Source organism: Quercus robur, chromosome 5 (assembly GCF_932294415.1).
Source record: "Quercus robur chromosome 5, dhQueRobu3.1, whole genome shotgun sequence".
NCBI classification, from domain to species: domain Eukaryota; kingdom Viridiplantae; phylum Streptophyta; class Magnoliopsida; order Fagales; family Fagaceae; genus Quercus; species Quercus robur.
In genome coordinates, this window is record NC_065538.1 from 85,037,462 (window position 1) to 85,053,319 (window position 15,858).

Here is a 15,858-nt window from a genome sequence, read left to right on the forward strand (position 1 = left end):
AATGTTTTGACAATTTTTTTTCATTTCTCATAAAAGTGGTGTTAAAACTTTCTAAAAATAGATTCTTAACCATTCACCTAAAGACACTCCTTAGCAAAACTTTTTTCTTTTAGTAAATCTTTTAGCAAAACTTTTTTCTAAACTTTTAAAGATACTCCTTAGTAAATTCTTAACCATTCTAAACTTTTTTCTTTTAGCAAAACTTCTTAACCATTCTCCTAAAACTTTTTTCTTGGGCATGTGTTGGGCGTAAGAAAATCGCACTTGACAAACTTTGTCCAATGCCATTGAATATCATATTATGAGACAATCTCATTGGAAATCTTTTTCACAACACGTGGGATTACACATGTTTTTTAAGAGGCACCCTTTATTTTTCTCGTGTATTCTCATTCTTTGTTCTTACCCAGTCACTCTATTGTCACTAACCTGTTAGTAGAGCATTCCTCACCATATTAATATAATAAAAATATTGACCCATTTTGGTGTTTGGGTTGTTAAAAATGGCTTTTTGAGAGTTTAACAATTCCAATACTAATGTTCTTTTAGAGAGTACATTTGAGAAGTAAGCATCTGAAATTATACTATTTAGTAAGCATCTGCATCTGTTCTAATGCAGATGCTCTTAAGTGTTATACTCTGCTAAATACCATGGTAAAGTGATGCAATTGAAAATGTGGTATTTCTGCAACAAAAATACACAGGAATGAAACTCTACTAAATCTAATTCTGAGAGTCATCAATCATCATAGAGACGGGAAGTGGGTTTTAAGTGCAATTCATCTAGGATCACTTGTCCAAACTAAAAAGTACATATTTATTAAACTCTAACAAAGTCGTCTTAGCTCACTGGTAGAGCGCGGGGCTTTTAACCACGTGGTCTTGGGTTTGATCCCCACAAACGGCGTTCCCATTTATAATTGTCACTTTTGGATGTAGTAATTTCTTTTTCCTTTTTGTTTTGGATTTTTTTTTAAAATAATTTAATTTAAAATTAGTATTCTATAAATAATCAATTGGCTATTAAAAATAATAATATTTCTTGCATTTTCGTTTTCAATTTTAAAATTTGAAATTAGTATTCTATAAATAATCAATTGGGTATGTTTGGTAATTGTTTTTTCTCTTTATTTTTTGTTTCCAAAAACAATATTTTATTTTTGAGACTAAAAAACTTGTTTGGCAACCCAAAATGGATAGAAAACAAAAACTGTTTTCAAAATTCAATTTGTGAAGAAAACTAAAAACATGCAAAATGCTGTTTTTAGTTTCTAATTTTCAAAAGTAAATGAAAACACGCATTTAATTTAATGAATCTATCTCATTTAATGAGTTAGCATTAGAGTTCAAATTTTAGTAACAACATATTTTAATATTTTCTATTTTTTCTTCAAAAAACTATTTTTTTTTTTTAATTTCAACTAACCAAAGATGTTTTTAATTTCAAAAATACAAAAAAAAAAAAAATTCTTTAAATTCCCAAAAACAAGTTTTTGAAAATAAAAAACAAAAATTATTACAAAACATAACCTAATATTTCTTTTATTGCAAAGTAGCAACAATCCCTTCGTCCTTCCCACCGTTTTCATCCAAATGCCTATGCATCAAACCATCAAAAAGAGTAGTCCAACCAAAGTATTCAGTGGTTTTAGTTCAGTGGCCAAAATTCAACGGCTTAGTTCAGTGGGCAAAACTCAATACAAGACCTAGACAGCATCAATTTTTCCCATTGGCCTCTTTTTTTCTTATTCTTTTTTTTTTTTTGCTAAGTATTGAAGAACATAGTTGTATACATAAGTTTTGAGGGTAACACCTCCTAGTATTTTTTTAAGTTAAACCATTGAAAGTTTGGTTAATAAACAGTGAATTGTTCATAAGATGAGCATGCCCATATTTTCACATTAAAAAAAAATAATACAATGAATCTCAAAATGCATCTTGATGATGCCAAAATCGTCAGCAGTTAGGATCGTCCTGATGATTCTGGCCTAACCTGCAAGATGACAAGGAAATGTAACAAACAGGTCACTGGCGTGGTGCCAGCTGGCGAGCCTCCGATGGTAAAGTTACACCATTAATGGTGGTTTAATTCCCTATCTGGGTAACGCCTCTGACACTTAATGTGTAGATATGGAGACCTCTAAGCCATTATCCTCTTTAATTCGTCCAATCGTAACAGCTCAGTCAATAAAGGTTTCATTTATGGCTTGTTCCTCGTCCATTGCCATGTCTGGATGAACAACGCCTCCTAGTTCATCACATCTCAACCATGTTATAAATCACATTCATTTTAATTATTGTTTCCTAATTGATGTTCTAAGTAATTAAGTCCCAAACATAGTCCGAACATAAATGATTTGCAGTCACATAAACTAATGAAATGAAAGTCTGTATTTGTATTTGTATTTTTTTTGGGGGGAGGGGGGGGGGGGGATAAATAATGTAGCTATAGCTACAATTGGAAATCTATAACTTCTTGCTCCATGATTGTGTTTTATCATTAGATCAAGATATCAATTATTTTCTTTTTGGCATAGGTGATATTCAAACACATATCTTTTATTTGATGCCAAAATACTTTAGTAGTTGAGTTAACATAAACCAACCAAATTTTATGTAATTTGAACTAGAAGATCAGGCACCAAAAAAAAAAAAAAAAAAAAAGAAGTTAATTTATAACATTCATTAAGCGTGATGAAAAATTAGATCACTTAGTAAAATACTTATTTATTTACTTTTCTTAAAGTGAAAAAATAGATGTGCCAAAATTAGTAATTGAGTTAATTAGAACTAATCAAACCAATGTATTTTGAACTAAACGATTAGGCACCCAAAATTTTTTATTTAAAAAAAGAAAAGAAAAAAAGAGTCAACTTGTAATATGCATTTTGAACTAAAAGATCATGCACCCTTTATTTTAAAGTTAACTTGTAATGCTCATTAATTAGGTAAAGATGCAATAAAAGATTAAACTACTCAAGAATCAAGTCTCATCAAAGCAATTATTTATATACTTTACTTAAAGTGAAAAAGATAGATAGGATATGACAAAATTAGATGTAAAGTTCTGCCAAGAAGTGGCCGCCATGCACATGCAAACGCATGCAAAGTTTTTGACCGAATAATTTTGGTTCAAAAATCTCTTCCAACTGTATAAAGCCAATTGCTCAGCCCCACAGCCCTTCTTTAATATTAGCTTAAGAATGCACACAATCAACCGCCACATGCAAAATAAAGTTGGGTAGGCCTAGGCTATGTAATATCACCTCACCTATTAGAGAAAATCAGTGGCGAAACCAAGATTTTATTCTAGAGGAGGCAAAATTAAAAGTCAATATTAAAAATGAAATTAATATTAATCGATTATAATAACAATTTAAATAAAAAATTGTAAGCAAATAAGAATATATTTCATATCATTAAAATAACTATACAAAAATAACCAATTCATAACTACTAAAATTTAAAACAAAAAATTTACAAACTAATGTAGTAAAAAATGTGATTAGTGTTAATTAAACAATATAATGAATAAATGTTTGAAACTATTTTTTTTGATTAGTGACATGCTAATTTGTAAGACGTAAGTAGTAAAATTTTAGTATCACTTAACAATAAAATACTCTGAAAAGTATCATTAATAGTGAAACTTGTGAAAATAACAGTAGAAGTGAAAAAAAAAAGATAAAAATAGTGAAAAAGGTGAAAAACTAGAACAAGACTAAAGCTACTTATAACAAAATGAAATGGGTGAAAAAGTGATGTGGTTTGGTGTTTGAGATGAATTTTTTTTTTTTTTTTTTTTAAACCTTTCTTTTTCCTATTTGAGATGAACTTCACATGAAATATGCAATTCCTTCAAATATAAGCATAAGCATATTTATCTAAAGCATTGTTATAAAAGCACAACTTATAAAAACATGAGCTGCTAGACCCTCACGGCACATTACAATTAAATTTTAGGAGGAGACAAGTGGGTAGGCCCCCCGACCCTTGCCCCCCTCTAGCTCCGCCCATGAGAGAAATGCCTCCAAAATGTGGGGGCCAATAAGTGATTTTCAATTTTTTCTCCCTCCACTTCTAAAAAAAAAAAAAGAAGAGTAATGTTAGAGATATTGCAAATTTTACCATATAGAGCTTCCAAAATGATGTGTCACCAATCACCAAAACACATTTCAAATATTAACTCATTTATTAAGTAGTTGAACTAATAAATGCATCCCTTCCAGAAGTCGGGGTTTGTTGCACGTATTAGCTTTAGAATTACTACAGTTATTGGAGTAGCAGGTACCATTAAACAGACTATAACTAATTTATTAAGCCATTCGCAGTTTCATAGTCTGAATTAGTTCATACTTACACATGCACAACTTAATCTTTGAGATAAGCATATGACTACTGGTAGGATCAACTAGGTAGCATTCCTTATTGATGCTAGCACCGCCCGAAGGCCCTGGCTCACTTGAGGGCAAGGAAGGGTGCGGACGAGCACAGCGATTGTGTGGGGCAGAGTGATGATGCTTGCTTGGTACGTTGGCAAAGGGGGCCAGAGGCCTTAAACCCATATGATGTTCTACATTCGAGGCCACGAGCATGCCCACGTGGTCCACATCAGCAATGCAAAGGCCTCGAGGCACGCGTGGGACACAAGGGCGGCTTCAAGGTCCTATCGATGCCTCGCGAGGAGCATCGACTAGGAACAAATCAACTAGAGGGGATGAGTGCCTTTGAGGTAGGATGCAGCACAGGGACCCGAATTGCGTCTGAGCAATGCTCGGAACAACGCTAATTGGGAGCATGCCGGACAGTTCGATGCGCGAGCACGGAGCCTGCCAAGCCATGCAACCCTGCTACCACTCACACGCTATCATGTACAGTAGACCGCAATAGCACCAAACATACTCCACAACGACACGCTATAAGGCCTGTCGTGCATGAGGAAGCATCGAGTGGCACCGAGTCTGTACCACTTGGCATGAAAGACAACACTACTAAACCACATGCCCACAAGGATGGGTCGTCGTCATGCAGAGGCCCGATGGTCGCCATGGGACTTGCTTCGCATAGCAATGGGTGAAACAAACACCGTCCGCTTTGTGAGAGCGTGCCCAAGCTATACCAAGCTTGCATGGCTCACCAACCACACACAGGAACTACAAGGGACATCGAGGGACACTACTGCTATCATCGTCGTCGTCGTCGCTGCTACCACGCAACCGTGTAGTAAGAAGACACACACAAGCCCAATAGTCACATGGAACTTGCTTCGCATAGCAATGGGTGAGACTAACACCATTCGCGTTGCGATAGCGTGCCCAAAGCTAAACCAAGAATGCATGCATTGCCCACCACACAGCTATTGAGACCATCGACCCCCTACCACTAGGCATGAGTGGGTGTGGCCTCAAGGAAAAGTGGCACCAAAGAGAGCTTTCACAATGCATTTGAGCATCACCTTAGGCTTGCTCTGCGTGGCAATGGGTGAAACTGACATCGTCCGCCTTGCAAGAGTGTGTCGTAACTATACCACGTACACGTAAAATGCCAACCTGGGTCCACCCCAACGATGCATTTAGGGCCCACCTCGCGCCATGGAGCACGCGGGGTTGGGTGCCTGAGGTCTCATCATGAGCATGCCTACCTGTGGCCAAGCTCAAGAGGGGTCGCCCCTGTGCATCGCCGAATACCTCCTCCCCCATAAAGAGCGCTTAGAAAGAAATCAGCTCTAGCATGAGGAAACATTGATTTGTTGAGGAGGAATAATGGGCTTTTTGGGAGCAATTCTTGGAGTCTTGCCCTAATTTTTTGCACACATGCTAAGAAAAATCGAACCTTCAACTTGTCAAAATTTGAAGGCCAGATTCAACATTTTTTATTTTTTATGATTTTCGGAAGCCAAAATATTAAAAAACGCTTGAAATTCCGAACCGCTTGCTAGAATCCTCCTCTAAAACCATGGAATGAATTTAGGGACACAAAAATGGAAAAAGGCACAAGGAAATTTTGCTAGAGTGCGGGACAATGCGGGGCGATGTGGCGTGGCATACTAGGGCATGTAGCAGCCAAGGCCAAGGCAACCCCCTATAGGCATGCTACCAAGGCTAGGGCATGTAGCAGCTAAGGCCAAGGTAGCCCCCATGGGCAGGCAGCCAAGGCATGCTCGCGTGCATGCTGCCAAGGCCAAGGCCATGGCAACCCCCATGGACAAGCAATCAAGGCCAAGGCACACAGTTAAGGCCATGACTTGCTTGCATGGGCACGTTGGCATGCCCCTGGGCATAGGCAACAAGGCCCTTGGGGGCATGCAACCTAAGGGGCAGTGGAAGCACGGTGAGGTCGTGGCATGCCCCGTGGGTGGGATGCTAAGGCCGCGGCATGCCCTTAGGACCCCTAGAAGGCCATGACAACACTTGGGGGGGTTGCTACTGCCAAGCCTAGATAGCCTCTTCGGACACCTCTTACTCTTCCCCCCCCTAAAGAGCGCTTAGGAAAAAAATTTGCGTTGGCACCAGGAAACATTGATTTGTTGAGGAGGAATAATGGGTCTTTTTTGGAGCAATCCTTGGAGTCTTGCCCTGATTTTTTGCACACATGCTAAGAAAAATCCAACCTTGAACCTACCAAAATTTGGAGGCCAAATTCAACAATAAAATACTCTGAAAAGTATCATTAATAGTGAAAATTGTGAAAATAGTGGTAGAAGAGAAAAAAAAGATAAAAATAGTGAAAAAGGTGAAAAACTAGGACAAGACAAAAGCTACTTATAACAAAGTGAAATGGGTGAAAAAGTGATGTGGTTTGGTGTTTGAGATAAACTTTTTTTTTACCTTCCTTTTCATGTTTGAGATGAACTTCACATGAAATATGCAATTCCTTTGAAATATAAGCATAAGCATATTTATCTAAAGCATTGTTATAAAAGCACAACTTATGAAAACATGAGTTGCTAGACCCTTATAATACATTACAATTAAATTTTACGAGGAGTCAAGTGAGTAGGCCCCCTGGCCCTCGCCCCCCTCTAGCTCCACCCATGAGAGAAATGCCCCAAAAATGTGGGGGCCAATAAGTGATTTTCAATTTTTTCTCCCTCCACTTCTAAAAAAAAAAGAGTAATGTCAAAGATATTGCAAATTTTACCATATAGAGCTTACAAAATGATGTGTCACCAATCACCAATCACCAAAACACATTTCAAACATTAATTCATTTATTAAGTAGTTGAACTAATCACATATGAGATTAAATTCAATAAGAATGTGGTGTAAAACTCAAGTTTTAGCCTTCTAATCCCAACATGCCACATCATCATATTACATATTAAAGAATAGACACAACCACACTCAATCAATTCTAATACCCATTTGAAAATCTAACTTAACTGTGAGTTTATTAAGATGTTATTATATGTGGCTATGTATTGAGTTATTTTAAGTAAAAAATTGAGAGTAATTCTTAGGTAATCCCAGAGTATGGAAAATGATGCTCCCTTCTCTCACATTCATGGTGGGGTCTACTCATTAAATTCATGGTGGAGACCACTATGAATGTGAAAGGAGGGAGCACTATTTCTCTATGCTCTGGGAGCATCTAAGAATTTTTCAAAAACTGATGTGGCAATTTCTTATTGGATGGTGTAAAATATGGGTTTTACACCTAATCTTTACCAAATTTGAATTCATCGCATATATTGTCACATCAATTTATACGTTTGATGTAATAAATACCTTTAGCATTTTCCTTTAAAAAGACCCAAAAAAAACTAATTGATACTAGAATTACTACAAATTTTATTACACGAGTCTTACAAATTATTGCATCACCAATAATAGGAAGTATTTCAAATATTCAATTATCTTGTTGAAGGGCCACTAATCACATTCTATTCCATATCATTTTTTATGCTTTTTGGGGAAAAATGCTTTACATATGTGCCAAATACACTTTCCCACTCTACTGTTAAAATTTACAATCAACTCACGTGGCACACACGTAAAAAAAAAAAAAAAAAAAAAAAAAAAAAAAAAAAAAAAAACAAAGGATCTGATTGAGAGGGAGAGAGAGCTAGGGTGGATTGAGAAAGAGAGAGAAAGAGAAACCGACCAAAGAAAGAAAGAGGAACAAGGTTTTGGAGTCGACCACAACCGTTTATGGATTCAATTTTTTCGTTTTTCTGCACAAAACTGTCTTGTGTGGATTCGTCATCCCTCTTTGCAGATCTTACTTTATTTGTTTGTTATTTGTGTTCTCACCACTCTTTTTTCATATTCTCAACAATGAATATGGTAGAATTGTAAAAGAAGATAGAGGAGAGGGATGTTTGCGTTGGGGTTATCGGAGTTGGTGGGGGCCATCAAGGCTTTGGTTGATGAGTATGGTGGTATCTTGATTCTTGTGGTGGTGTAAAATTTTGGGTCAGTGACTAGCTTGCAAATTAGCAACTGCAAAAGCTATACTTGCCCATTCAAATGGGTCTACTCTAATTCCCTTAAGATTTATGTCTACTATACAACACCAATTGAGGAGATGAAGTTTTGGCTATGGAGGTGGAGGTCTTCTTCTTTTGGTTTTGTCAAATAAATGTCCAAAATTATTGTCTCATTAAAATATGTTTAGAATAACGTTAACAATCTAATTTGGAATGTTCTTGGTCAATATACTCTAGAAATCTCTTTAGGATTTATTTTCCTGCCCTTTTTTTGGTTAAGTTCACATATTTAGGGTCCATTTAAATACAACTTATTTTTGTTGAAAATTGAAAATTGAAAACATTGTAGCAAAATAATTTTTAAATATGTGAATAGTGCCGTGGGACCCATAGGTGTGATGAAAAGGGGCTGAAAAGTCAAATATATACGGCTACTGTTCATGAACAGTAGCATGAACAGTGAAATTTGTCCCCCTGAAACGCGTGTTGCAAAAAAAAAAAAAAAAAAAAAAGCGCAAACAAATGCAAAACGCTACAAACGCCAGATCGAAACGAATACTTAGAGGTACTTATAGTTTGGTGGAGAGTTGTCAAAGTTGTTGGGGGGTGTAGGTTATAATCCTCTCTCTGGTCAGTTTCTCTCTCTTTCTGAACTAAACCTAGCTCTATCTCAATTCGTCCCTTTCTTTCTTTTTCTTTTTCTTTTTTTTTTCTATGAATTTTCTATTAAGTATTTAATTGTAAAGTGATAGAAATATCTATTTGGCAATGTGTAAAGTTCAAGGGCTAAATTGGCAAAATCAAAATTTAGGGAATGTACTAACCACTACATTAAAGTTCAAGAGATGTGATGGCATTTTTCTTAGCTTTTTGTAGTAAAATTTATAGTAGCTTTAACATTTTCCAAAAAAGAAATAAATAAATAAACATAAAATAATAAAAATAAGCCAAATCACCATTAAGTAAATGGAAAATGTTAAAATTGCTACAAGTTTTACTACATAACACTTACAACTTTTGGCAAAAATAGACTAGTGCTACTTAAACAACATAATAAATTAACGTTTAAATCAATTTATTCTAATTCGTGACACATCAAATTGTAAGGTCTATATAATAAGTTTGTAATATCTCTAGCATCAATTAAATGCTTTAGTTGATATAAAAAAGTAAGAATAATTAATTTTAAATAAATAGAAAATTATAGTACAAAACATTAACTAAACGGATAATAAATAAATTTCATTTTAAGTGATATTGAAATACACAAATGTCCATTTAAGATTTTTGCCTAAAACCTCAAATTGTATTGGGCCGGCCCTACTTTAAGAAAAACTATTTTATTCTCCTTTTACCTTTTTTTCATAAGGAAATTATATGGAATAGAGTTTTTGTTTTGAGTAGTATAAATATATAGAAACCAAATCTCTTCTCGAGAATAATTAGAAGTTTTGAAAGGAACTCTTTGAGTAGATTCTCGAAAATCTGACAATGTCCCATTCAACTAGATGTGCAGCTTGCAAATCTTTGAGAAGGAGATGCCCTAAAGATTGTGTTCTTGCACCGTATTTTCCTCCAACCAATCCACAAAGATTTGCTTGTGTTCACAAAATCTTTGGTGCCAGCAACATAACCAAAATGCTAGAGGTATGACCAAATATATATTTATACATGTTACGAGCTAGTAACATATTTTTCATTTAATGATTAGTTAATATAAAGGTATAATATAGATATTATTTCATATGCATATATAGAGGAGGGATTAATATTTCAGCTTGTTTGTCGTTCACTGAAAAAAATTTCTATCTTATTGAAATAATCACATAGATGGTGTTAATGATCTGTTTAAGATGTTTCTTAATGGATTCTTTCTCTAATTCATCTTTGATTGGTAAATATAGTGAAAGAAGATAACAAATGACACTGATTTAGTTTTATTTTTTAATTAATTACGTACTCTAGGTTTTCTTTTAATCATTGGTTTTTTTACTTTTATTTCAGTATAATAGTAGGTAAACAAATTTTACCCATTGTCTAAATCCAAAGTACATTACAGAATCGACATTCATGACTATGAGCAAAAACCTTACTATAATAATAATGCAAAGATGATATGTTTTTTTACTATTATCAACTAATGTTACTGTTGTTCTTCAATTCTTACTTTGTGCTAGGAAATAAAACAACCATTTCTATAATCAAGATGAATTTTAACATGGCTTACTTTCTTCTTTTTTTCCTATCATTGTATGCTTTGAGTTCATCATTTTATGTTAATATCAAATTTGTTTAGTACCTTTTGCTCCTAAATTTTCTTGAAACAACATTTGAGTAGGTGAATATTACTACCTAAGTGTATGTTTGACAAAAATTATTTTTGCTAACTTATTTTACTATTCAACTTATTTTTGCTACCATTCATAGGTTTCATTGAACTTTTGGTATTATTTATGGGTCTCACTATGCTATTTCAACTAACTTTTACCTTTATCTATAGTACTTTTAGTAAAAAGTTTTCAGTTTCAGCAAAATAAGCGGATTACAAATGGACACTAAGGGCATTAGTATTGGTGGTGCTAAAAAGCTAAATTGCTAACTTTTACCTTTATTTATAGTACTTTCAATAAAAAGTTTTCAGTTTCAACAAGATAAGCAGATTACAAATGGACACTAAGAGTATTAGTATTGGTGGTGCTAAAAAGCTAAATTGCTATTTATCTTTCTAGCACCACAAACTACAAAATTGGGGCTGCATTGGTAGAGTTAAAGCAATAACTTTTTGCTTCTCAGCTACAATGCACAGGTATCTTTGGTTGTGTCCTGTGACTCAAAATTATACCAAAATATTAATATTTTATTTCTTACTCCAATTAAATAATATTTACTCTCTTCAGCTATTCTCCCTTTCTCCCCCCCCCCCCCCCCTTTCCCCTTCTCTTCCTACATGGAGGAATAGACGGCGTTGACAGTTTCAGTGAGGATCTTTGTGCCAAAACGTTGAGACTAGTAGTCTTCCACAGTAGAGCTTGAGGAATATTGGTGTGTTGGTTGTGATTGGGTTTTTTGTGTGTGTGTGTTCATGTGGGTTTGGTGGCTGTGGTGGTGATGGTTGATTTTGGATGTGGTAGTGGTAGTGGTTGATTTTGTTAGTGGTTTCTTGGATTTTGGTTAAGGTGGTGGTGGATGATTTTGGCTTTGGTAGTGGTGGTGGCGGTGGCGGTGGTGGTGGTTTACTAGTTGTTATTTATTATAGTGGATTTATTATTTTATTGTGGTGTATATATTATTTTATTATGTTTTTTATTTTATTTTATTGTGTTAAATGCTAAATTAAAATCATTGATGTTGGATGTTTTGTAAAGTGAGGTGGTAAAATAGATAAAGTAGTTTTTTTTTTTTTTTTTTTTTATGCCAAATTGCTAAACTTTTAGCACCACCAATGCTGATGCTTTAATGAAGTTGACTAGATCAAAAATATTTAAATTCATATCAATTTCCATTTTTAACCAAATCTGCATTTTATTATTTTAGAATTAAGTTATTTGAGCATCTATTCTAATATTTGACTCTACTCCTAATGGTATTTTATTTTATTACTCTTGTAACCATTATTATTATTATTATTATTATTTTATTTTATTTTATTATTATTTTTTTTTACAAGATAGAAATTCCACTTTAGCCTAATCTAAGTGTATATGTGTGTGAAATTCTCTCTTGGAGACTTAAACTTCAGCCCTTGTCCCCCCATACTCCATAAGCACTTATACTTATGGAGTGACCATCGCGCCAATGGTGCGCGGTGGTTTTCATATACAGACTCTTTTTCAACTTTTAAAGTATAGTTTTAATACCTATCACAACTGTTGGAAAAACATGGTTCGTATCTCATATAAAACATACACAGCGGAAAATTAATGGATCTACTTCATTCGCAATTGATAACATGTACTATGTAAATTTCAAAATTTAAGAACAAGAGAGCGTACCTTAGTGTGGAGAAATTCAAAATCAAAGATTAGAAGTACTTGGAAACACTTTTATTCTTCACTCCAATTCCACTAATGCCTAAGAAGTGTGGTCTCTCAATCAGTCCAAGGGAGAATAAGAAAGTGGCTTACACTCACATACACACTATTCTATTTCACAATAGTGTCTTTTAAAATTTTGTATATTTCTCCCTTATATCTAACTGATTATCTAATTGGATTAGCCTTTTGGGCCATTCCAATTGGGTTTTAGTATGTGGCTTGGAGTAGGACTAAAAGGGAACAAATAAGACTCTAGCTCTAATGGGTCTTAAGCTTTTCTGTCAACTTTTGACAAGTCCAAAGTTATCATTAATTATATTTAATATCACTATATAAATATAATTGTACTCTAGGCCTTATTAATAAATTATACCCCAAGACTTTATTGTACACTTAACCCCTTCATAAAATATTCGTAGTAATACAAAGTCATGAATATTGACTGCCACTTTGAAAATTACTACATCTTAATCCTTGAGTACCCAGTTTAATCCTTTAAGTTATTCATCATATATTTATGAAATCCAATTTCATAAATATATACTTTAGTAATTCCTTACTAAAGTGGTTAGGCCTAACACTCTGAATAACCAAACCCATTAAACTTATCTCAATGGAATATTTTATATCTTCGTTAAGAGATTATGAATTCCATATTGAGAATATATGTTCCCTCAACACCAAATGTGGCTACCCAACATACTGAGGTTTTGATCGTGACTTTAGATCTCACTCCTGATATATCAAAGTAACTTACATCTCATGATCTGGTCCATTATTCTCTCAGGATTAAGAGTTCATGTAAATAGAAGTCACGAGATTTATTATTCATTTGACAATCGTTAGGAGAATAATAAATCTCACAGTAGTCCAGTTCAATATGTCTTAACTCTTAAAACATATCAATATACCAACTAGAAGTCCACTTCCATAATCAAGACAAATCATCTTAGTTGATATGTTATAGTATTTACAGATGAAATGCCCAATTTCATCACCGACTACGTACTAAAATTCTAAGTTTACAAAGAACTTGTGGTTTATATTTTTTGTGACTAAATCACATACTATGTATCTCATGGACTTTATGATAATGTCCAAATATTCATGTTACCATTATTTTAGATAATAATAAAACAAATTTATTAATCACTACATAATGTCATACACATAGCATCATACAATAGGATTTAAGGGCATACATCCTAACAACAACAAAGTACGAAAGCACCATCATTTGAAATAGATCCTTTGCCAAATTAAATTGCCCAAGTAATTATAAGTAATGATTTTCATTTGACAAAAAAGAATCTCATAATTATTTTACTTTGAAATTGATTAGTAGTACATTTTTTACTAAGCTACTTATATTTATGGACAAAATTTAGGTACAGTACTTTAGGTGCTATTTCTTCCTATCTTAAGATTTAGCCATGTGGCTACTTAATTAAAAAATAGAATTCCATTCCATGAGAAAAAATTCACATAACTGAATCTTAAGAGAGGAACTTACAGAACAGCACCTAAGTACTGTACCTAAGTTTTTTCCTATATTTATTACTTCAAAATTTAGTCCCTTATAGCTGTTCATCTCTCCAATTTATTTTCCAAAACAAAAAAAAACAAAAAACAAAAAAAAAAAACAAAGAAAGCTAGTTTCAAATTTTTTTTTTTCATCATTTGGCATTGCAGCAACTTCCAGTGCATTTGCGAGCTGTGGCAGTGGACTGCATGTCTTTCGAAGCAAGTTCACGTGTGGAAGACCCAGTCTATGGAAGTGTTCGAATAATCTCTCGACTCCAAGAACAAATAATTGAGGCTCAGTCTGAGCTAGTGAAGACAAAGGGTGAAATAGCCTTTCATAATGCACAACAACAACAAATGCAGCAGCTGCAAATGATTCATGCTATTGCCCAAGAAGGTGAAGATCAGCACTCATGGCTCAGTTCAAGTCAACAAGATCCTTTACCCAACGTAAATCAGCAGCCACTTGAAGACTATAACTATTCCAATACTATTTTTGGCTTTGAATTTTAAGCAAATTATAAGTTAAGTTTATCAACGAGTGATGTTAAGGATATTATAGATAATTTAGATATTCGTGTATTATGTCATTTTGGTGGTACTAATTAATCACTTCAACTCTCTCTTTTAGATTATTTGTTTTCTTCTTAGCTTTTGAGGTATTTGAAAATACTTAACTAGTTGCATTCATTTACCAACTGTCTTATAGCATATTAACAAAACCAAAAAAGAGGAATTTTACATCAATCTACATGTCTCTTAGGATAATGACAATAATTATGGAGTGCAAAAAACTAATAATACAAAAAAGAGAAAGTTCAAGTGAACTTTTTTATATTTTCTATGAGAAAGTTTCTAGAAAGATTCCAAAATCAATACCCTTTTATTAGAATAAGAAGATTATTTTATGTTCCCCTAGCTAGAGCAAAGTGGTACCCTTCCATTTATTGTAAGTAACAAGTAACAACAACAACAAAAAATTCGGCTCCCTTTCCCTTTTTGCAAAAATTACTTTATGAGTTTATTTCCATAATAGTGCTGATGATGCCAAAAAATCATCAATTGAATTCCTCGTCGATACAGATGGACAAAGGCCTTGGCTTTTGTTAGGTTATAAAGATTTAGATTAAATGTTTAGAACCATGGTTGTAATGTGTTGGAAAACTAAGAACAAAACAAGTCTAGTCTAAGTGTTTAGAGTGTGCTTAAATAAGCGTGTTTCAAGATTTCAAAGTCCAACTGATTGTAGAAAAGAGAATTCAAGTCCTGCCTTTCTCGACCGAACAAGAAATAGACCCGATCGATCAAAAATCGCAGATAGGGTTTTCTGCAGAAGGTTATTTCAGTCCAATCACAACAAAAATGTTTAGGGTTTCACTTAAACTTCTTCACATATAAAAAGAAAACCCTAGCTACATTTTGGAGACTTTTGGAAGACTTGTGTGTTACTCTTTGTGAGATTTGAGAGGTTCTATACCTTCTAACTACTCAAGATTCTACTGGAGCTAAAATTACAATCAAGGATTGGTAAAACTAGTTGCTACATTCAAGATCAACTACTGATGGTGATTTGAAACCTTTGAGTTAAGTCTCAAAGTTACAACCAAAGGTATGCTCTTGTTGCTGTAAATCCAAGAAGAGAAGGAGTCCATGGATTCTGAACTTGCACGTAGTCGTATTAGTAAGTTACTACATGAGGTAGCATTAGATTTATGGTTAAATCTTTTGTAAAAACTTTGATTTTTCTTATAGTGGATTTGGTTTACCTTGAAGATAGTTAGGTTAAATCCTTTCCAGGTTTTTACCTTGAAATGTTTAGTTTCATTGGTTTTCCTGGGTAATCATATCGTGGTGTTATTTACTTTTCTGCAA

At 33.9% G+C, this 15,858-nt stretch overlaps 1 protein-coding gene across 1 annotated transcript; it reads left to right on the forward strand.

Moving 5' to 3' along the window:
* Positions 1-2,000: 2,000 nt before the first annotated feature.
* Positions 2,001-14,499, forward strand: LOC126728874 (LOB domain-containing protein 24-like). The gene is made up of 4 exons (XM_050434629.1): positions 2,001-2,065; positions 2,180-2,205; positions 9,945-10,075; positions 14,155-14,499. The coding sequence occupies exons 1-4, from the start codon at positions 2,001-2,003 to the stop codon at positions 14,497-14,499; spliced, it is 567 nt and encodes a 188-aa protein (XP_050290586.1).
* The last annotated feature ends 1,359 nt before the right edge of the window (positions 14,500-15,858 follow it).